Source organism: Cynocephalus volans, chromosome 13, assembly GCF_027409185.1.
Source record: "Cynocephalus volans isolate mCynVol1 chromosome 13, mCynVol1.pri, whole genome shotgun sequence".
NCBI lineage: Eukaryota > Metazoa > Chordata > Mammalia > Dermoptera > Cynocephalidae > Cynocephalus > Cynocephalus volans.
In genome coordinates this window covers 99,971,417-99,993,539 of record NC_084472.1, presented here as the reverse complement: position 1 = coordinate 99,993,539, position 22,123 = coordinate 99,971,417, and the positions used below count along the sequence as shown (strand labels likewise).

Below are 22,123 nucleotides of genomic sequence, written 5' to 3'. Positions count from 1 at the left end.
CTTACCTCACAGATGAAGAAATTAAGGCTCAGACTTAAGAGACCTGCTCAGGAACACAACTTGGTACTACTAGCCTAGTCTGACCAGCACCAGGCCTCCTGACTCTTCATGAATCCTTTGATTCTACCACAATTTATGTAAATGAGAAATGTTCTTTCAAATAATCCAGTCTTTTAGAATTACAAGCATTCTGGGAATCCTTATCCAATGTTACTTAAAAAGGATTTTATGGTTCATATACATAAACAAGATAGACTCATATACATAAAATATATAATTAGAACTCTTGCGTAAATCTAAAAGCATGAATACATCCAACTTTCAATAATAATAGCTATAAATTTCATAGTACCTTACAATTTCCCACATTCTTTTTTACATAAGCCATTTGACTCACAACACTGTGATATAGACTATGCAAATAATGACCCCATTTTCTACATAGGGAGAACTGAGGTTCAGAGATTCAGTTGTTTGCCCAATGTAGGAAATAACAAAAATTCCTATCTTTTTAGTCCAGTATTCTGTCACTTTATGCTATGGCTTGAATGTGACCCTAAAAAGCACGTACTGGAAACTTAATCCCCAATGCAACAGTGCTGGGAGGTGGGGCCTACTGCGAGGTTTAGGTCATGAGGGCAACACCCATATGAAGGGAATAATACCCATTATAAAAAGGCTTGAGGCTGTGAGTTCAATCTCTTGCACTCTCTCCTGCGTGCTCTTCTACCCCTCCACCTTTCTGTCATGGGATGATGCACCAAGAAGGCCCTGACCAGATGTGGCCCTGTGATCTTGGGCTTCCCAGCCTCCAAAACCAGAAGCCAAATACATTTCTGTTTACCATAAATACCCAGTCTGTGGTATTCTGTCATAGCAACATAAGATACAATATTGCCTTTTATTACCTTTATCTACACTGTATTTTATTTACATTAATATAACATATTCATCTTCTATAACATTTTATATACTTACCTCATGCAGAGAGAACACTCAAAATCTGAGACATCTATTAATTCTTCTGGGATGTTGCCATAAGCTAATGAAAACATGCAGACTTCATTGGAAGTTTCTATTAAAACAAATAGGGTTTTCTTCTTTAGGAAAAAGTTTAATGGCTATTCTGAATAAATAAATTTATTTTATATAAGATTATAGTGAAATTTTTACCTCCTTGTTTTTTAACCTTATTTCTTCCATCTTCATTTACAATCAAATCCTGTTCTAAAAGAGACAACTTTCTTTTCAGCAGAACACCTTTTTCTTCAACAGAGAGTAAAGGTTCTGAGGACACTCTTTTTAAACAATCCTCTCTGGCAGGCATTTCTGCTGAATTTATAGCCTGTGCTGACTGAGCACGGTTTAAGCTTCCTTTGACAGGCTCTGCAGTGACCTCAGATACTTCTTCATTCTACAAAAATACAATAAACAAAGCTAACCGTAATTCTTTACTATCCTTTATTCCTCCCACCAAGAATTAAACATGAAATTTCAATGCCTTATAATGTTCACCTTAATGTTCATTTAACAGCACTTTCAATTCCAAAATCCTGGCAGGTAAATGACTTTTACTAGTACTTATACAGCCCTAGAAATAAAGCCGATTTATGCCACAATGAGGTTTAAAAACAGTTATGCTAAAATTAAGTATAGTTGTTCCTACCCTGAGAAAACTAAAATAAATATAATTCTCTACATATTATAAGAGACTAAAAGTTTTCTGACATTTCAGGTGATCCAAAAGTGTGATTAATGAGCAAATACTTTACATAAAAGGTGTGAAAAATAAAAGCCTACAGACAAAATCCTATTAAGACAACTAAACAAGTTAAAAGTATTTAAATAAATTCTAGTACTTGAAACTAAGAAAGTGAAGATCTTGACTTGTAAAGAAAGAGATGCTAAACCCACTGTAATCTCTTCTAAGCCCTTACCTGCTTTGGGCTAAGCTCACTGGGAGAGTGAGATTCTTCCATGACTGAAGGGAAACCAAAAGGTTTATTTTTAATACACGGTAATGCATTCCAGGAAGATTCTTTCAGGTCTTCTTTTAAGTTTTCAGGAGATAATAAATCACACAAAATCTATAAGAGAAATATTATAAAAGTAATGGAAAATATAAAATTCTTGGTTAAAAATATTTAATATATTTACCCAGTATTTAAGAATTTTTAGAAAGTCTGTAGCAGATATTATTTTTAAAGAGGAGAGTAACAGATTAGGTAATATAATAAATTAAAAAGTCTTGCATAACCAAAGTGTGCCTTAATGGGGTCAAATCACCTTAAAGAAATGATTCGAAACTTTGAAAGGAAGGCATGGGAGTGGTTAGAATGATGACCTGAAAAGGTGCCTAAGGTAAAGGTTGATCTTTTAATGTAAGGATTATAAAAAGAAGAGATCTTAGTGAGTTCTGTCCCATCAAAATAGTTTATAGTTGCCACCAATGCATATTTTCAGGTTGGACTTACAGTGTTTATGTGAACTAAAGCACTTAGACCTCTAACTACAAAACTCTAAAATTCTCTGTATTTATATTGAATTTAGTTTCTCATTGAACAACTAACCTGAGTGGGCAGTCACCACTGCCCAGCACTTGGCTGGGGAGCAAGCACCAAACGGTAGCTGCCCTATATTTGCTGGGAGTTAAACTGGGAAACAGCTGGAAAATCAAAATTTCTGGGTGCTTATATCAGGAATACACCTAAAACTCTCAAAGAAACAGGGCAGGTTGATAAAGAAAGAACCTCACTAGAAGAAAATGAGAGGAATTCTGATTTTTTTTTTGGGTTGTCAAAAAAGTTGTATTGGTGGTTGGTTACTCCCTTCGTTAAAGCATGACGCTGTTAACATCAAGGTCAAGAGTTCAAATCCCTATACCAGCCAGCCACCAAAAAAAAAAAAAAAGGCGATATTTATGCAGAACATTTCTTAAAGTCTAAATTTGGAAGTTTGGTTTTTCTTTCAGCTATATTATCTCTCAAATACACAAAAATCAGAATTCACAAATCATTATAAGGAAATATATATAATGTCAATAAAGGTGTGAATCTTTGGTAGGTGCTCAAGAAATACCCCATTTAATTAAACAGACACTTAAAAAACTATATATTTTTATATTTTCTGTAATTTAAAAAGTATATATATTTTTATATATATTTTATATATTTAAAAATATATTTTTATATTTCCTCTGATTTTAAAAAACCAGTAAAGTTGCTGGGTTCTAGGTTAAGGTTCTAGGTATGTGTTTAATACATTTTTTAAACACATACCTAGAAGTAGAGTTGCTGGGTTCTAGGTTAGAACAACTCTACTTGTTGGTATTTACCAAAGAGATGTAAAAACGTATGCCTACAAATGACTTGTACAAGAATGTTCATGGCAGCTGTATTATAACAAAACTGGAAAGATTACAAATGAAAATCACTACTACTGAATTCCATAAACTGTGGTATGTCATAAAATGCAATACTCAGTCAACAATAAAAAAGGAAAAATTACTATATGTATCTCAAAAATTGTTATGATGAGCAAAAAACAGCCAAACACAAAAAAAGAGTACACACTGTGTTATTCCATTCATGTAAAGTTCTAGAATAGGCAAAACTAGAAATATGAACAGTATTTGCCTCTGGAAGCAGTGGGATGGAGCATTTACTAGAAAGGAGATGAAGGAACTTTCTTCAGCAATGGAAAACATTCTCTATTTTGACTGGGGTGCTGTTACATGGGTGTGTACTTTTCTCAAACTCAACTGTATTATACATACATTTTATCATATATAAATTATACCACAATTTATAAAAAGCACAATGGGGAAAAACAAAATATTTTAAAGCATCATTTGTTTTGTATTCACCTGATCTTATTAACCAACCAAGAAACAGTTAGAGAAATATAGATGTCTAGCAGCATGGAAAATGTTCAGAAAGATAATACTAACAAACATGAAAGTCAGAAAACACACAATAGTAACATTTTTTTGTTAAATTAGTGGGGCTAGCTAGCACGTACATACAAACAAACCTCATGGAGGATATGCCAGTGTTAGCTGGATTCCTAAGAGAGTTGGGATCTGAGAAAAATGTCAAAGTTCTCATACTTCAGGGTACATAAGAATCTCCCGGGATGCTTATTTAACTATTGCCCCAATTCCAGAGATTCTGACTCCAAAGGCCTGTGGTTAGCGGGGCCCAGGAATCTTTTATGCACTCTTGGTGATTCTGACAAAAAGCCAATCTCTTTTGAGGATACTGATGAGAACACCGTGACTGAGACCCTGAATTTGTATTACATTAGATTTTCTCAAAGAATTTAAAAAGACCCTATTCTTTCCAGATGCTCTATGAATAGGTCTGACAAGAGCTGAATGCTCTGAATGCTGTTTTTTCAATCCAGCATATCAAAAACCCTGAGAAGTTCTGAGGAACCTGTTCAACCTGGTTTAACTCAATGTTTCCCGAAGTCATTTGATAAGAGAACCTCTCCTCCCTTTTTTTAAAGTAAATTAGCACCTACTAATACACAACAGAACAAACTTTAGAAAGTGATATAATGGAGTATTGAGAAAAATAAGGTAAAACAAGTTGACTGGGGCAATACGATTGGCAATCATGGAAAGTAAGCCAAGTTTAGACCTGAAGTGAAAGGGAAAGGCAGGCCAATAAAGATTCCTGAGCAGGAACATCATGACAACAATTGTGTAATTAAGGACCATCAGTCTGGCTCAGATTGAACAAACTCTCAATTAACTAAGCAAAAATATTGCATTGAAATATCTGTGAATGGAATGTTTTGATTTTACTAAGAACTCAATAACCTATATGAACCTGAGAACCACCTGTCAGATCGCTCTAAATTAGACTTATTTACTTCTTACATTCTTATTCCAACTTTTTAATTAGCATTTTTATAAAAATCTGTGTCTCAGCTCTGCCTTGAACTATTATAGTTGGTAAACTGATTACCTTTTCTACTTGTAGCTTTGCAGGTGCAAAATCTTCATCCAGAGCTAAGCACTGAAGAAACAGTTGTAAGGCATCACCTAGAAAGCCAGCATCAAAGAGTACTTTTCCTTTCCTGAAGTAGACCTTCAATAAAAGGACATATACAAAACTTTGATGAATAATATTATTTTTTTAAAAAATCATTATCAAGTAAAGAAAAAAAACAATCATCTGCTCAGAAATGCTGATTTTGAAACTCTGAATGACTCTGAGGCCAAAACATTTTAAAGGCTTATCTACACACAACTTTGGAGAAGCACTAATATCTGGGAACCGAGGCCCAGACAATAAGTTGCCCAAAGTTCCACAGCAAGTCAGAGCTTGGCAAGACTAGAAATACCATGCTACCTAACTTTTAAGAAAGTACTGATCTAAAGATCACTGATTTAATAACGGCTGTTTGAGGGGGGTAAAAATAATATGTAGAATTATACTGACTTTAAGATGCACCAAGATTAAAGAAAAATTAAAGTGTGAAAAAAACTATTCATCTTAGAATCAGGGCAATATGGTAAATGTCTTCCAAGTTATTAGGAATGTATGTTTGCCTCTGCTATTTATTTAAAAAGTACTCATAGACATGAAACTTTTCAAAAATCCTTAGTCTGTCTTTTACTTTTCTCCTTCATGATATGTGTTCAACAAGTTCTATGGCAAAAATTGTAACCCTACTACTTATCATTAATAAACCCAAAATTCAGTTTGTGGTTTAGTCTACAAACAAAGTGTCAACTGGTAAGCTTTAAATGTGCTTTGCTTATGTGTTTAGAATAAACGTGGTTTTAAAAGCCACAGAATCATTAGTACTAAATAATATCAGAGGAACCCAAAGAATATTCTGTCAACCAGTTTTTTAGCTGCCATTTCAATGGCTGAAGAAAATCACATTTCTTTTATTTATTTTTTTTTAAAGATGACCGGTAAGGGGACCTTAACCCTTGACTTGGTGTTGTCAGCACCACGCTCTCCCAAGTGAGCTAACGGGTCATCCCTATATGGGATCCGAACCCTTGGCCTTAGTGTTATAGCACCACACTCTCCCAAGTAAGCCACGGGCCGGCCCTAGAAAATCACATTTCTGATTACATCACTTCAGTGATAAGTCTAGAGGGTTCTTCTCTTTTTAACAGTTTTAAAGCTATCCATACTGATCATTGCCATTTTATTCTTAATATATATTTGCTGTGTACTAACCAATCATGCCATCATGGGATTTTGTATCATTTTCCTTATTAATTTATAATTTTTAGGGCATCTTTACTACACTGTCCTCAAAGGCACAGTTTTGAATGGAGGAAAAAAAGTCACTTTAAAGAACACATATGGGAGATGGAGTGATTTGCCCTGGCAATGTGATAAAAAGGAGAATTAGTAAACTGATGTGTTAATACACTCTTTGAGTCTTTTTAAAAACTGTATGGGCAAGGCAATACACTTGCTTTGCTCCCATCTTCTGTATTAAGTTATCGCCTAATTACCTATAATGCCTCAAACAATTTTCCAGCCTCTAGCACCTATCCTCTTTCCATTAATAAACCTCCACCAAAGTCTAGTTTGGATCTACCTTCACAATATAGCCAAGTTGTATTTCTTTGTGGAAATTTTGTATAATAATGTCTCTTTTTTTCTGTGCCATGAATTCAGTTTGCTCTTTAGTTATGTAATAAATGTTTCTTATAATTTAAATTGTCAGATGATATTCATCCACTCAAAATATTGGCCCTAGATTTCTAGAATGCTACTATTTAAGTCAACCATCCATGTTGTTAAAACCTGTAACCATAATTGAATGCATGTTCCCTACAGATAGTTTTAAAATTTACACAAATATAAAACAGTAATTTTACCTCAGGCCAATTTGGAAATTGAAAGAGAACTGCATTTAAATCTTCTATGGCTGCTTTAAACTCTTGGAGACCGGCATATGATTCCGCTCTGTAAAATTTTAGTGTCAAGTTGCTGGGCTCTGAAATAAATATTTTATAAGAATACATTATTTTAAATAGGATATTGTATAATCCACAAAGTATTATCATACTAGATTAAGAAATGATTTAGTAATTCCAGAGTCAATAACTGTCAAAATCAAGTTTATGAACCAAATACAGTACAGATGCAACCCATTTTACATGTTGATTCTTATCTAAAAGTTATATCAAATCATTATAAGTAGATTATTTTAGTGAAGAAAATTGTTTTTAAGAATACTGGAAATATTTTTATAATAGGAATAATCACCCCTAAAAAATTAATATTTTTTAAGAGGATAGTCTATAAAGACTAAAGACATGTCTTAGACGTTTAGAAGATTTGCCTTTTCGTAGTAAATCTTATTTTTTATATTCTATTTTCTAAATCCTCATTTATGAAAATGACCATATGTGCAACTATTGCACATGGAATTCCCACAGTGAAAAGGGACTGAACAAGGCTCAATCTTCTGAGGGTTTATAGTGGTCTTAATTCTGTAGGAAATGGATTAAGAGTCAGCTTTTAAGATGCCAACATTTTAGTTCCTGCCACTAGTAAGAATGGTATTAGACTACCTGAAAATGTATTTAGTTTCAAATACTTCTAAGGAAAAAGGCTTTGTCATTAATTCCACTATCCTCTACATCTGTACTCGAGAAACCAAATTATTGTCCTATGGTATTCAATTTCAGACACTTAGCTGGTTCACTTATATTACTGTAATCAGTTACTACAGGTACAGAGATTCTAAAACTAAGTCTAAGCAAGAAATTAATTTTCAGTGTATCTACAGAAGATGTTAACTTGACTCTTAAAAGTTATTCATCTTTGAAGCTGTCAAAAACTTATGCTTACAAAATAAAGCATTCATTGTGAGAAGGGCATAAACAAAATAAAGCATTCATTGTGAGAAGGGCATAAAGACCTTTAATGCCTCAAAAATAAAATTTAATAAAACTCCTCAACAGCTCCCTGGTTTACTCTAGAGTTTCTAAACCACTGTTCTTCTATAGATAACTCTCGCTTTAACAATTGTATTAAACAAGACTTTTTCAGTTACTGGTGCTTGAGAATTCAAATTATATAGTCCCCTCAATTTTATATCAATGACAATTTTTAAATAAAAATATTAATACTTTGTGAAAATATTTTCCCTTCCTAAATAAATACTAGAATATTTTGTCTTTTATTTCTAAAAGCAATATAATTGAAAATCATTACCTCCGAACAAAACTGAATAGAAATCAAAAGCACTTGATTAATAAATCAAGAATTAAGAGTTCCTAGCACAAAGCTAGACCTGTAGGCATTCAAAAGTATTTTACATTATCCCTATCCTTGAAGAGCTTACAATCTAACTAGGGAATTTTTTATTGTGAAACAGCATTGTATAATTGTGACTGGACAAGTACAACTGGAGTTCTGACAATAATGCATGCCAAAGTAGTCTAAGAATGACTATTCTTATGGGCTGTAAAGAACTGGGCCCAAGAAGTGCAGTTTTCCACCCATAGCTGGGGTGCTTCCAACAGCACCCCTGAGACAGAGACTCTGCTCCAGCACCTCTAGTGACAGGGAGTTCACTATCACAACAAGCAGCCCGTTGCATTTGAATCCTTATTGGGCTTTTTTTTCCTCCAAATTTTCTCTTATACAGCAAGTTCTCACTGTTTTATACTTGACACAATGCACATTTAGAACCACTGAACATCTTCTTTCATACATGCCTTCACTGCTCAATCACCTTCATACAGCTACTTTAGGGTGGCACCGAAAGAAGTAACTGAGAAGACCTATCTTTGAAAAAAAACCCAATTTATAAAGTTTCTGCACTCGTCAAAAAAAAAAAAAAAAAAAAGACTGTGTCCCCACTCCTCTCTACACAGAAACACTCACACTGTTAAGACATTGCCAAAGGGGATTCTAAATAGTATGTATTCGGATGAGAAGAGAAGGTGTGTACACTAAGAAGAGATGAAAAAAAGAGCCAGATTTTAAAACTCTTGCTCCCCAATTTGTTGTAGGTAACGCTTATTGAGAATTTTAGATGTTAATGAAATAATTATTCTGAATGACTCTATTAGGGGAAAAAAAAAATCTCATCAGGTAAATCCAAACTTACTTTTTAAGAGATTGGGGCCACCCCACTTCTTTACTTCAAACCATTCCTAATTATAAAAAGAAGCGTAAGAAGCTATTTGAGGCCCTTGGAATAATCAAAGCATACATAATGTCACCCACCATGTAAACCTCCAAGAAAGGAAACTGAAAAACAGCAGTCAGCCCCACTGTATCAACTTAAATTTGAGGGAGTCAACATTTACTGTACGCTCTCTACCTGACCTTGAGGATGTAAGTGAACTTGTCACCTCGTTGCATATACCACCAGGGAAGATCCTGTCTCTCAGTCCACTATTGCAGGTTATCTATAGTAACTAGCAAGTAAGTGGCACATTATACTCCAATTTGTTGAAAAAGTGAAAAAATACAAAGATGATTTGGTTTGGGGTAATTGTATTGAGTATAATGATTATGGTACTAAACTCTGTGATCTTATTCTAAATCACTTAATATCTTAAGTGGTCTTGTTTCCCTGTCTACCAGGACCAGGGACAGATCTGCTAGTTCTGTTATGATTTAAATCCCTGAGCTTTATCTTCAGTCCTGATTTTTCACTCTAACTTCAGATTCATCAAATTTCCAGCTGCCTGCTATACTTTCCCTAAAACTCAGCATGTTCTCCACCAAAAAAAAAAAAAAAGTGTTTTCGCTGTATTCTCTATTAGTGACACCACTGACTTCCCAAATCAGAATTATCCTCACCTTTGTCAATTTCACATCCTATGATATTTCTCAAATCTGTCCTTCCTCTTTTCCAATCCTACTACTTGTAGCCCTAGGTTAGGCTCCCAACATCTCTTTAGTACTGCTGCAATTGCTTGCTAACTGATCTTGCCTCCAAGGTTTTCCTTAGCTATATCCTCATCATCCATAAGATAAAATAGGTATTATTTTTTACAACATACAAGTTCCTCCATGCCTGGATCCTGCCCATCTCTCCAGCCTTACTTCTTATCATTATCAACCTCCCACTTTAAGTCCCAATAATGTTACTCATCTTACCCTTGTATACCACTCTATTTCACGCTCCCTTCCTTGCTCATAGAGCTCCTTCTTTGTCATACCATTCCTTATCCACCCCTCTGCTTTGTCTGGATAATTTCTCATCCAACAAGAATCAGCTCACCAATCTCCTCCTAAGACGCTTTCCTTTGAGTCTACCTCCACACAGTACATCATAAGGATCAAGAGCAGAACCCTTTAAGTGGAACTGCCTGGGATCAATTTCTGGCTTCTCCAATTCTCTGTCAACTTGAGGCAATTTACAAATCATCTCTGTAGAGTATGCATAAAGCAAATGTACTTCACAGGACCTGGTTTTCCAAAGCCTTGCAGTTTCAAACATTGACCTTGTAAAGGACAGGAAAATTTCCCCAGGCTATACAATCTCTGTTGTAAGATAAAGAATTGTAACACAGCAAGGTTGGTGGCTCAAAGACAGGTTACTGACTGATATGTAAAGATACTGGGAAATTGCTGTAAGAGGAGAATGTTTGCTAAAATCAAGCTTTTGTTAGTGGATCAACTTAACTGCATTATAGAATGTCACCTTACTGAATGTTACCAGCTTCTACTGTTAAACTGGTTAAACTGTACTTCGCAAAAACCTCACCTATGTTCTCTTCCTATTAATTTCCCAAATGGAAGGAATGCCTCTATCTTGAGGGTTCTGGGAGATTAACCCCTTCTGTGGGCTTCTCACAGCTCAGAAGAAATGGGCTTTGAGTAATCTTTGGGCAGCTCCGTCACTCAGGGGAAAAGGGGTGACAAATCCATAGGAGGCAAAGCAACAATCTCTGTGCTTCAGTTTCCTTAGCTATAAAATTGAGGATTTGAAAATTTTTATTTAAAAGAAAAACACTCACTCTAAATGATTTACAATCTTCAGAACAATCCTATATGGGTCTAATATTGTCTATGTTTTTATAGATATGGAAACTAAGCACAGAGAGTTTAAAGTAGCTTGCTCAAGATCATACAGCTATTTAACGGTGACTTCAAGATTGTAACTCAGGCAGTCTGGCTCCAGAGTTCTTGCTGTTTACCTCTATGCTATGTTAATGACAGTATCTACCTCACAGGGTTACTCAAGAAAGTAAGTTAATGTATGCAAAATACTTAGAACAGGGCTCAGTACTTTGAAAGTACTATTTAAGTGTTTGCTACTATGATTATGTTCCTTCACTGTATATGCACCATATTAGAGTAATCTAATTTTAAAATCTATCTTTGAGCTTCCTCCTTATTCCCTGGTTTTGTATCCTCAGATCCTGGCTCAGATAAATGCTTCCTAAACTAGGAGAAACTTTAAAATATGATCCCTTAAACTCCTCAGTTCATGCTCCTATTTTCTCTTCTTTTAGACCCAGTATTATTACTTGTAAGTCATTAGGCAAACAAAAAGATTGAAATAAAAGTCTATTATACATCTGAGGAAACTAGCCTTCAGCTGCCCAGGGCACTTCATGGACTGAAGAAAGAGTTTTCTAGAATCATAGTTCCCCATCTTTGATCCAATTCCTAGGGATCCATGATTACTAACAAGAGTCTTACAGTTGTTTTTTCTGTTCTTCTTCGAGAAGCCATTTTTCAGATTACAAAAGTTATAAAATCCTTACTCATAATATTTGAAAAATTAATTAAAAACCATCTTTTTCCCATCACAAATAAATAACCAGCATTGGTATTGTCAAAAGACAAAATTACCAAATTTACTTTAAATATCTACTTGGCTTTTATTTACAATTCTAGAAATAGGCAATACCACAGTCTATAATATAGAATAGATGTGCAAAAAAAAAAAAAAAAAAAAAGAATGAGTGTTTCGGTGAGTTGAGGATGTCTTTATAGGTAGAAAAGGGCTGAAGAAAGAAACAGGGCAAAAAGCAGATTGGCTGAAAATTACTTTCCTTATAGGGTTAAAAACAGAGGGAACGTCTTATTGCACTGACTCAGGATGAATGGAATCTCCTGGGGTTTTTTGGTTTTGTTTCTGGAAAACTGGCCTGTTTCAAAGCTCAGTTTGATTAGATGGCACTTAGCACAAGTGACTCCATTCTGATTTGGTCTGTTCTGCCAGGGCATACTGTAGGAGGCTAGATCAAAACAGTGGCCTCCCATAAAATTTGTTTAACAGTACATACCTGTGTTACCAGGGACAAAAGTCTCATCTGGTTCAGTTCTTTTTTTAGGTCAATGAAGAATCAGAAACCCAAATCAACAGCAATAGCAAAGCTTTAATGAATACAGGAAGGAACACACACTTCAAGAGAGAAGTGGACTATTCCCTTGAGCAGTGAATGGCCCTTACATGTAAGTTCATAGCTGTTTTATTCCACTAATTTTGTATATGCATTTGTAAGCTTGATTGACACCTTTGATTGACATTTGGGGTTATATAATCTCTTTTCTAATGCACATGCCCCTACCCACAATTCAGTCTATTATAATATGTATATATGGATTGCGTATGTATAAGCACCTAATGAGCATTAACATGTTCAAAAGTCACCTAAAGGTCTCAAAACTTTACCTTCTGCGAATGTTTCTCCACCTGGAAAGTCCCTGGCAAGCCCTGTGGTTAGACTGTGGGGTCTTTTTCCCGTTATGTTGCCTGCAAAGGGGTGGGTCTGGGCAGTTATCGATGAAGTTAGTTTTTATTTTATTATCTCTCCACCTGTTTACTCCCATCTGCTCATGACTAACTGTCTAACACCTGTAGTTTTTTTCCTATGTGTAGACTGCATTTTTAATGTGTAGTTTTATAAAATATACCACATATATGCAAGTATATCAAAAAAAATTGTAGAAAAATAAAATTATAGAAAAATACAATTAAAAGATAAAACAAATCTTTCCACGAACTTTTTGAAGTACCTCATACTGTTTAACCTGTTTTCTCCATGTGATTAAATACTCCACATGATTTTTAATGTCTACAAAGTATTTTACTATATACACAAGCTATTTAAAAATTCCCTACTCTGCAATTAAGTTACTTCCAATATTTGCTAGTATAAAAGTACATCTATCTATGTATTTTTACACATCTGCTTATTTTCTTTGAATTATTTTCTACAAAGTTAGATGACTATGCACAAAGTTATATATATATATAAAGTTTTCCATACATTCTGCTAACCCCCCTTTTCTAAAAACTTTATTTTACACTCCCACTGTGTATAAAACAAAAGCTATGGGGTTTTTCTGTGTATCAGAAAAATGCAAATGAAAAATAGCATCATTATTTTCATGCGCATTTCCTCAGTCAGTTTAAAATTATATATTTACTAGGTATTTAGATTCTGTATGTGTATAAAATTCTGTTCACATGCTTTTTCTCATTCTTCTGAGGTTCTTTTTCTTAGATTTATATATTTAGCTATCAGAATTTTTGATGGGTAACCAAAATATCAGATTTTTTTGCTTCTATTACTTTATTAAGTGTAGTATGATAGCAGTTGGTTGTCACAGTTAAGCTAAAAGCTGCCAATAGGTAAGTTATTAATGATTGATCAATAATGTCCAGGAATAGTAGTTTGGCACAGTAATTAAGATCATAAACATTGGATTCAGATCCCCTTTGGGCAGTTTACCTAACTCCTTGAACGTGAGTCTCCTTGCCTATAAAATACCCACATCTGGGCTGCCCGTTTAGTTAACTTGGTTAGATTGGGGTGTTATAACACCAAGGTCAAAGGTTCAGATCCCTTTACCAGCTAGTCACCAAAAAAATAAAAATAAAAAATAAAATACCTACATCTTAACTGCTATGAGGACCGAATAAGATAAAGCATATTAAACAATTAATATACTGCCTGGCACACAAGTACTCAATCAATAACAGTTGTCAGTAACATTACAAAATATTCCAAAACAAACTGACAAAGAAATTATATTAGCTTTTGCTACAGGGTATAGCAGAATATTTTCTACCTTGTCTTTTACCCACATAAACCTTAGCCTAGATGAGAAACACCTTTAGGGATCAGCAGTGCAGACTGGACAATAAACAGGACAACAGGATGCCAAGGAAGGAGGGGAAGCAAAACACTGATACCAGCTTACTAAGAAAAAGAAATTGAACAGAAGCTTCTGTCTTACATTGTAGACTTCTCGTAAGTCATTCATCTTCTATAATAAAATATAATTCTGATTCTGAAAAATGCCTTTGTGATGAAAGAGGCAGAATGCTATATAAATTCACCTAGAATTTTACTTGAATATTTCCAAGCCTCTTAGAAATATTCCACTAAATGGAAAAACAATTCCGAATAAACAAAAAGTTAATGTACAAATATCTAGAAATCTAAGATAACTGGATTTTAGTAAATTTTGCATTACTGGAAGAATAAAAACAAGTTAAAAACATGCTAATCATTCACTGAAAACAGGGCACTTCATGGTCATTTATACAACCAGTTTTTTTCATCTCCTACATCAGGAAGAATGTGCCATTATAACTCTTTTTAGTAAACATGAGGCACTGCAAAAATCTTTAAAGTGCCTTATGAATTAAAGAAAAGAATCAAAGATGTACTACATATAGTCTTAGTTAATTAGAAGCCAATTAAGCAATAAGCCCCATTTTCTGGAAACTGTCAATAAATATCCATTTGCTGCAATTACAAAAAGAAAACGTCACTTCTACATTTCCAGTACCTCAAACAATGACTACTACAAAGCAGGTACTCAATAAACACTTGTTGAATGAACAGTAAGAATACTTAAGATTTAAATTTTATATGCTAATTTTTTAATCAACTTTATGCTTAAGAAGCAATATCCACATGTCTGGTTTCTGCTTTCAGTTCTAACTTAGCTACTCACTTGCTTAAGAAAGTCACCTAAAATTCCTCGGGCTTTTTTCTTCAATATGTAAATTAGGGCTAATACTTATCATACGATCTTTTGTAAAGATCAATTAAGATAATGGAAGTGAAAATATTTTGTGAACTATAAAGCACCATGTAATATAAGCACCATATAAATATCAATGTTTACTGTTTCAAGTCCTTTGCACAGTAGGTAAGGACATAAGTTATTGCTTGTAGGCACACCTCATTTTATTGCATTCTGCTTTACTGCACTTCACAGATAAAGTGCTTTTTACAAACTGAAGGTTTGTGTAGCAACTGTGTGGCGCCATTTTTTCAAGATCATGTGCTCACTTTGTGTCTCTGTACCCACATTCTGGTAAATCGCACAATATTAGGATTTCAAATTTTTTCATAATATCTGTTATGGTGACCTATGACCAGTGATCTTTGATGTTACTACTGTAATTGTTTTGGGATGCCACAAACTGCACCCACATAAGATGTAGAACTTAATGTGTGTGTTCTGACTGCTCCACTCACTGGCCATTCTCCCATCTCTCCCCCACTCCTCACGCCTCCCTATTCCCTGAGACACAGCCATATTGAAATTAGGCCAATTAGTAACCCTATAGTGGCCTCTAAGTGATCAGGTAAAAGGAAGAGCTGCACGTCTCTCACTTAAACCAAAAGCAAGAAATGATTAAGCTGAGTGAGGAAGACATGCTGAAAGCCGAGACAGGCTGAAAACTAGGCCTCCTGCCCCAGTTAGCCAAGCTGTGACTACGAAGGAAAAGTTCTTGAAGGGAATTAAAAGTGCTACTCCAGCCAACACAGGAAGGAGAAGACAACAAAACAGCCTCATTGCTGATATGGAGAAGGTTTAGTGGTCTGAATAAAAGTTCAAACCAGCTACAACATTCTCTTCAGTCAAGGCCTACTCCAGAGCAAAGCCCTAACTCTTTTCAATTCTATGAAGGCTGCAAGATGAGGAAGCTGCAGAAGAAAAGTTTGAAGCTAGCAGAGGTTGGTTCTTGAGGATTAAGGAAAGAAGCCATCTCCATAACATGAAAGTGCAAGGTGAAGCAGCAGGTGCTGATGTAGAAGCTGCGGCTAGTGATCCAGAGGACCTAGGTAAGAGAAGTGATGAAGGTGGCGACACTAAACAACAGATTTTCAATATAGATGAAGCAGTCTTATATTGGAAGAAGATGCCTTCCAGGACTTGCACAGCTACAGAGAAGTCAACGCTCCTTTACCATTTTGAAAATCCTAGGGCCCTTAAGAATTATGCCAAACCTACTCTGCCTGTACTGTATAAATGAAATAACAAAGCCTGGATGACAGCACATCTGTTTACAGTATGTTTTATTGAATATTTTAAGCCCACTGCTGAGACCTACTGCTCAGAAAAAAAGATTCCTTGCAAAATATTACTGCTGACAATGTACCTGGTCACCCAAGAGCTCTGATGGAGATGTATGAAGAGATCAATGTTGTTTTCATGCCTATTAACATAATATTCATTTGCAGCCCATGGATCAAGGAATAATTTCGACTTTCAAGTCTTATAATTTAAGAAATACATTTTGTAAGGCTACATCTGCCATAGATAGTGATTCCTCCGATGAATCCGGGTGAAGCTAATCGAAAACCTTCTGGAAAGGATTCACCGTTCTAGATCCCATTAAGAACGTTCGTGATTCACTGGAGAAGGTCAAAATATAAACATTAACAGGAGTTTGGAAGAAACTAATTTCAACCCTCATGGATGACTTTGAAGGGTTCAAGACTTCAGTGGAGGAAGTAACTGAAGATGTGGCGTAAATAGCAAGAGAACTAGAATTAGAAGTAGAGCCTGAAGATGTGACTGAACAGCTGTAATCTCATGATAAAACTTGAATAGATGAGGAGTTTCTTCTTATGGATAAGAAAATGGTTTCCTGAGATGGAATCTACTCCTGGTGAAGAAGCTGTGAACACTGTTGAAATGACAACAAAGGATTTAGAATATTACATAAACTGATAAAGCAGTGGCAGGGTTGGAGAGGATTGACTTCAATTTTGAAAGAAGTTCTACTGTGGATAAAATGCTATCAAACAGAACCACATGCTACAGAGAAATCTTTATGAAAGGAAGACTCAATCGGTGTGGCAAACTTCACCGTTACCTTATTTTCAGAAACTGCCACAGCCACCCCAGCCTTTAGCAACCACCACCCTGATTAGTCAGCAGCCACCAACACTGAGGCAAGACCAAAAGATTACAACTCACTGAAAATTCAGGTGATCACATGCATTTTTTAGCAATAAACCGTTTTTAAATTAAGGTATGTACATTGTTCTTTTAGACATAATGCTGTCGCACACTTAATAGACTACAGTACAGTGTAAACACAACTTTTAGATGTACTGGGAAACCAAAAAATTTGTGACTTGTTTCCTCATGATATTTAGTTTATTGGGGTGGTCTGGAACTAAACCCACAATATCTCTGAGGTATGCTATAATTAATTCAAATATTTTCATTTTAACCTACTTGAGTTGCTAAAGATACTAAATATCCTTTACATTTTCTTTAAATATGTTCAGTATCTACCTATAACTTGACTCATCTTTTCATAACTAAATCTTTGTAGTATCTATATTTTATTGATGTATGCTAAAATGTTACTACTAATTAACATCGGTAAACTAGAATCAGGACTTAACCTTCACTCTAATATTATTAAAGTGATAAAGAGAACAGAACAGGACTTAAAATCACAAGATTTAGAATTCAATTTCAGCTCAATCATCTTGTTGGCCATAACACAACTCTTACATTTTAAAAACATTTTAAATAAAATAATTAAATAAAAAATAGTATTTACTTGGCATTTACTCTGTGTCAGGCACCATTTAAAGCACTTTGCATGTTTTGGCTAATTTAATTCTCACAACAACCCTATGAAGTGGTGACTATTCCCACTTTTCAGATATGGAAACCAAAACCAGATAGGTTAGGCAACGTGCCCAAGATCCAAGTGTAGGTGGAGGACTGCATTAGGACTCAAACCCAGGTAGTCTGCTTCCAGCATGCAGTGCTTTAATCAATATGCCATACTGTATCTCTATCTCTAAGTGCCTCAGTTTCCTTCTGAGGATAAGAATACTCGGATTCTCTGGGAAGATCAAATGGTATAAAGAAAGTGAAAATACTGGGTAACAGTCAAGGATTATATAATTAATATTAAAAACAAAATTTCCCTTCCCCAAACATTTTGAATAAAATGTTCTCCCCCCCCGCTTGACCTTTGTTTTTTCAAACAGTTCAAACTGTAAATTAGACTGTTGCCTTCTTTGGGGAAGGGGGTGAACACAAGGAGGAGGCATGTCAGTGTAAAAATCCATCAAAAACAAAAAGAAGACAGGATAGCATGGGGGATCATTTCAATAGACTCAAGTATAAAGATTCGATGCAGAAAAGACTTTTACATAATATCCTTAAATACTAAAAAGAAAGTTATGAAACATCTGAGAGCTAATAACAAAAGATCAATGGATTAAATATTATCTAAATATATTTCAATTCAACAGAAACTTATGTAATCTCAATGGGAAACTTCTGATTTTGGCAAAGGTTTTCAGGCTTTCCTTTTCTGTTGACAGAGATAAGTTTAAATATGTGTGGGCTGACTTTAAACTAGATTATTTTTTCTAGTTAATAGTATTTACTTGTTTCGTTATAAGAATTATATGAAGAAATTATAGTGAAGGTCTTTTTTCATTATCAATAATAATGAGTGTATCATTAATAAGCACAACCGTACAAATACATACCTTTCAAATGCCTATCTAGCTAACAAGCCAACTCCAAAGAAGTTAAATCCTAACATCTGTGCAGTTAACATTTTTATTTATGCCCATAAATTCTGAAATTTATAAATCTGATCTTTACCAACTATAATTCGTTAGCCCTAAGGATTTTTTCCTCCTACTTCACACTAAGAATTCAATCTATTTAAAAAAACTTTTCCTCACTAGTGCCAACAAGACACATTTTCAAGTATGGAATTAGTGATTTCTGAAAGATCTAAAAATTATGAAAAAAAAAGCAAATGAGATGAAAATCAGGAGACTTGGGTTCTATTCCTGCAAAGGTAGCTTAGTAGGCAAAATTCCCATGCATGGTTTATGCAAACTTGAAAAAAAGGAGCAAGAGTAGATCTTTCAGTCTTTTTTGTTAAAAATAGTATCTTGATCCAAGGCCCAGAATCTCCCTTAACGAAAATACTACTGGTAATAGAACATTAAGCTAGACCTTAATTCGCAAATGTGCTCACTATTCTTCCATGGACTAGGACCTGAAGTATAACGCACCTAATTTAAAACAAGGTCAAATCACGAAATCAGAACTAGTTTATACACTGAATAGTGCTGTTGAAAAGTTCCGTCTTCTATTTTATACCAGTGACAAAAAAAAAACTTCTGGGAAATGTATATTAAACATTTTCATTGGATGAACTATAAAGGTAGGATGAACCTTAGAACAACATTTAGGAGAAGTGGTGGAAAACATAGCAGCCTCTGTAACCATGTAGCTGTGTGACTGTGGACAAGTCACTTCACTGCCCTAGCTTCTGAGTCCTTGTTTTAAAAATGAAACCACAGTCAGTCATTCGGTAGTCTGTACAGCCAAGTCCAGCTTCCCCACTCCTACTTTATTCACCCAGAGAGGCAGAATCCTGTATCAAAATTCTGTATTCCAAATAGTTTTGTTCTGGGCCTATAATTCTATTTTATAACTGCCTACTCCTCATATAGATACTGAAAGAATATGAAAATACTCTGGGTTTTTGCTTTGAACTCCAAAGGTATTAAATAACTCAAGATATTGTCATTAGTTTAATATGACTAAGCTCTCAGGGTTAAAAGACCCACAAGATGATACTTTCAGTTCCAGTTTATAAATTCACCTAATACCTAAAGTCAGTTTATATTTTAGATGTTTATTTTCTTGGAGATAATCCGCCAAGTATTACTTCATGCCAACATATAGACGCTAAAATCTTGAAACATGTTTAATACAAGGTTTATCAAGAGTGACACTGTTGACATTTTGTGCTTGATAATTCTCTGCTGTGGGAAGATGTCCTGTGCCTTGTAGGATGTTTAGCAGCATCCCTGACCTCTCCCACTAGATGTCGGTACCAGCACCACTGCCACATGGGTTGTCAACGAAGAATGTTTCCAGATATTGCTAGATACTGCTTTAGATAAGGTCCCCTGAGAGAGGGAAAGGTAAAATCCTTCTCGTAGATAACTACCGATTTAAAGAACAACTCTCCATTTTACCTAAGAGAGGTCTGATATTGCCCCCTTTCACAGCCTAACACCACCTTAAGAAAAGTGCTAACCTGGGTCAGGAGGCTTCCTGGAGAAGAAACACATGAAAGACCCACAGCTTGATCAGGAGTGAAAAGGCAAACAGAAGCGTGGCAAAGAACTTTTGATCAGAGACTACCTCTACATGTGCACCATAAACAACGTGTCCCCGAAAGCGAGCACATATGTACACGCCAGTAAGTATGATTAGAAACCAGCAGGTTGAGACATCCCAGAGGAACCAAGTCTGCAGGCGTCTGCATCTAAGAGCGGACCATCCCTGGGCAGCTCCGACTCCCTCCCGGGGCCCCGAGGCCGGTGGGGCCTCCCGGTGCCGGGTGCCCGCGCCCAGCTCCGCCACGCCCACCGCACGTCACCGGTTACACAACGCCCCCACCCCCCAGCTTATGCAATTCTGCCCTCCCGCGGCTTCCAATTGCCCCAGTGACTTTGGTGGGAGAGGAAGGTAAAGGCTGCCCGCCAGGCCTCGGCTAGGGATCTTCTCCCGCCCCGGCTTGTCGTTCCCCCGCGGCGGGCCCGGCTCGCACTCGCGCTACTCCCCCGGTCCCGCGCCCGCCGCCTGGCTCCGATCCCCCGCTCGGCGCCGGACGCGCGCGGCCGAGGGAACCCCGCGCCGCGTCACCGTCGGCTGCCAGGGCGATTCCCATTGTGACCGAAGCACTCGGGGCGCCGCCCCTTCCCACTCCCTCGAGCACCCCGAGACCCGGCACACCGGGGGGCCAAGCGGCCCCGGGGAAGCAGAGAAGCCTCCCCCGGAGTGCAGACGAGCTCTGGGGACCCGGCCCGCGCCGCAGCCCCGCGCGGTCACCTGCTCGCAGCGCCTCGCTGGCGGCGGCCAGGGCCTCCCGGTAGCGGCCCTGGAGCAGCAGCTCCCCGAGCCGGCCGGTCGCCCGGGCTCGCTCGCGCTGGCCCGGGAACCACTTCTCGGCCAGGTGGTTGAGGACGACGCTGGTTCTGAAGTCCGAGGCGGCGATGGCGGCGGCCAGAGGCGGCGGCCGCGGGGCGGTCCCCTCAGCATCCGTGGCGCCGGCGGCGGCGGCAGCGGCGGGCGGCAGCCGGTCTCGGCAGAGGCGGCAGCGGGCGCGGAGCTCTCTCCGCAGGCAGCGGCGGCAGTAGCTGTGGCCACAGGGGACGGTCACCGGCTCGCTGAGGAAGCCCCGGCAGCCCAGGCAGCTGAGAAGCCCGCCGGCGCCGGCGTCCGCACCCGCAGCCGGGGCCGCGCTCCAGCCCAGCCCGTGGCGGAGCCGGTAGTTGAACACCAGGCAGTCTACAAGGGTGCCGAGGCAGTCGGGCCTGGCGGGGGCCCCGCGGCGCAGCGCCGCCGCGTACGCCTCCAGCGCTCCCTTCAGGTGGCCGCCCAGCGCCAGCAGCTCGCCGCGGCGGAGCAGCAGCTCCCAGCGCTCCGGCTCCGCGGCCGCGCGCTCCAGCCGGTCGCCGCGGCCGCCGCCCACTCCCCAGCACCGGCCTCGGCTCCGCGGCCTAGGGGCCATCTCCCGACTCCCTCCCGGGGAGCTCCTCGCCACGGCCGGAGAAGACATGGCCGGCGGAGGGCTGCTCCGGGAGCAGCCGCCGCCCGCCGCCACGGTCCCGGAGCTTCCCGGGCGCGCGGCTCCGCACGCGGCCCGCCAGCAGGGGGGCGTGGCGCGCGGACACGGCGGGGCGGCGCGCGCCCGGGAAGCCCCGGGGGCGGGGCCTGGCGGGCACGGGGCGGGGCCAGGCTCGTGACCGCGCCCCGGAGTCCCCCACGCAGCCCGTGGCCGCGTTCGCGAGGAGCCGATCGGCCGGTCCCGCCCCTTCCGAGCCCCTTCCTGGGGA

At 38.1% G+C, this 22,123-nt stretch overlaps 1 protein-coding gene across 1 annotated transcript in view; it reads right to left on the bottom strand.

Annotated features, from left to right (window-relative positions):
- The window catches only part of LONRF1 (LON peptidase N-terminal domain and ring finger 1), a 35,696-nt gene extending 13,795 nt beyond the window's left edge, over positions 1–21,901 (bottom strand). The window contains exons 1-6 of the mRNA XM_063077189.1: positions 21,117–21,901; positions 6,860–6,978; positions 4,974–5,096; positions 1,938–2,087; positions 1,174–1,414; positions 979–1,075 (exon numbers count right to left, since the gene is read on the bottom strand). Of these exons, the coding sequence (XP_062933259.1) occupies positions 979–1,075; positions 1,174–1,414; positions 1,938–2,087; positions 4,974–5,096; positions 6,860–6,978; positions 21,117–21,846 (1,460 nt within the window). The 5' untranslated portion in view covers positions 21,847–21,901. The remainder of the gene's footprint in view (positions 1–978; positions 1,076–1,173; positions 1,415–1,937; positions 2,088–4,973; positions 5,097–6,859; positions 6,979–21,116) is intronic.
- Between the last annotated feature and the right edge of the window lie 222 nt (positions 21,902–22,123).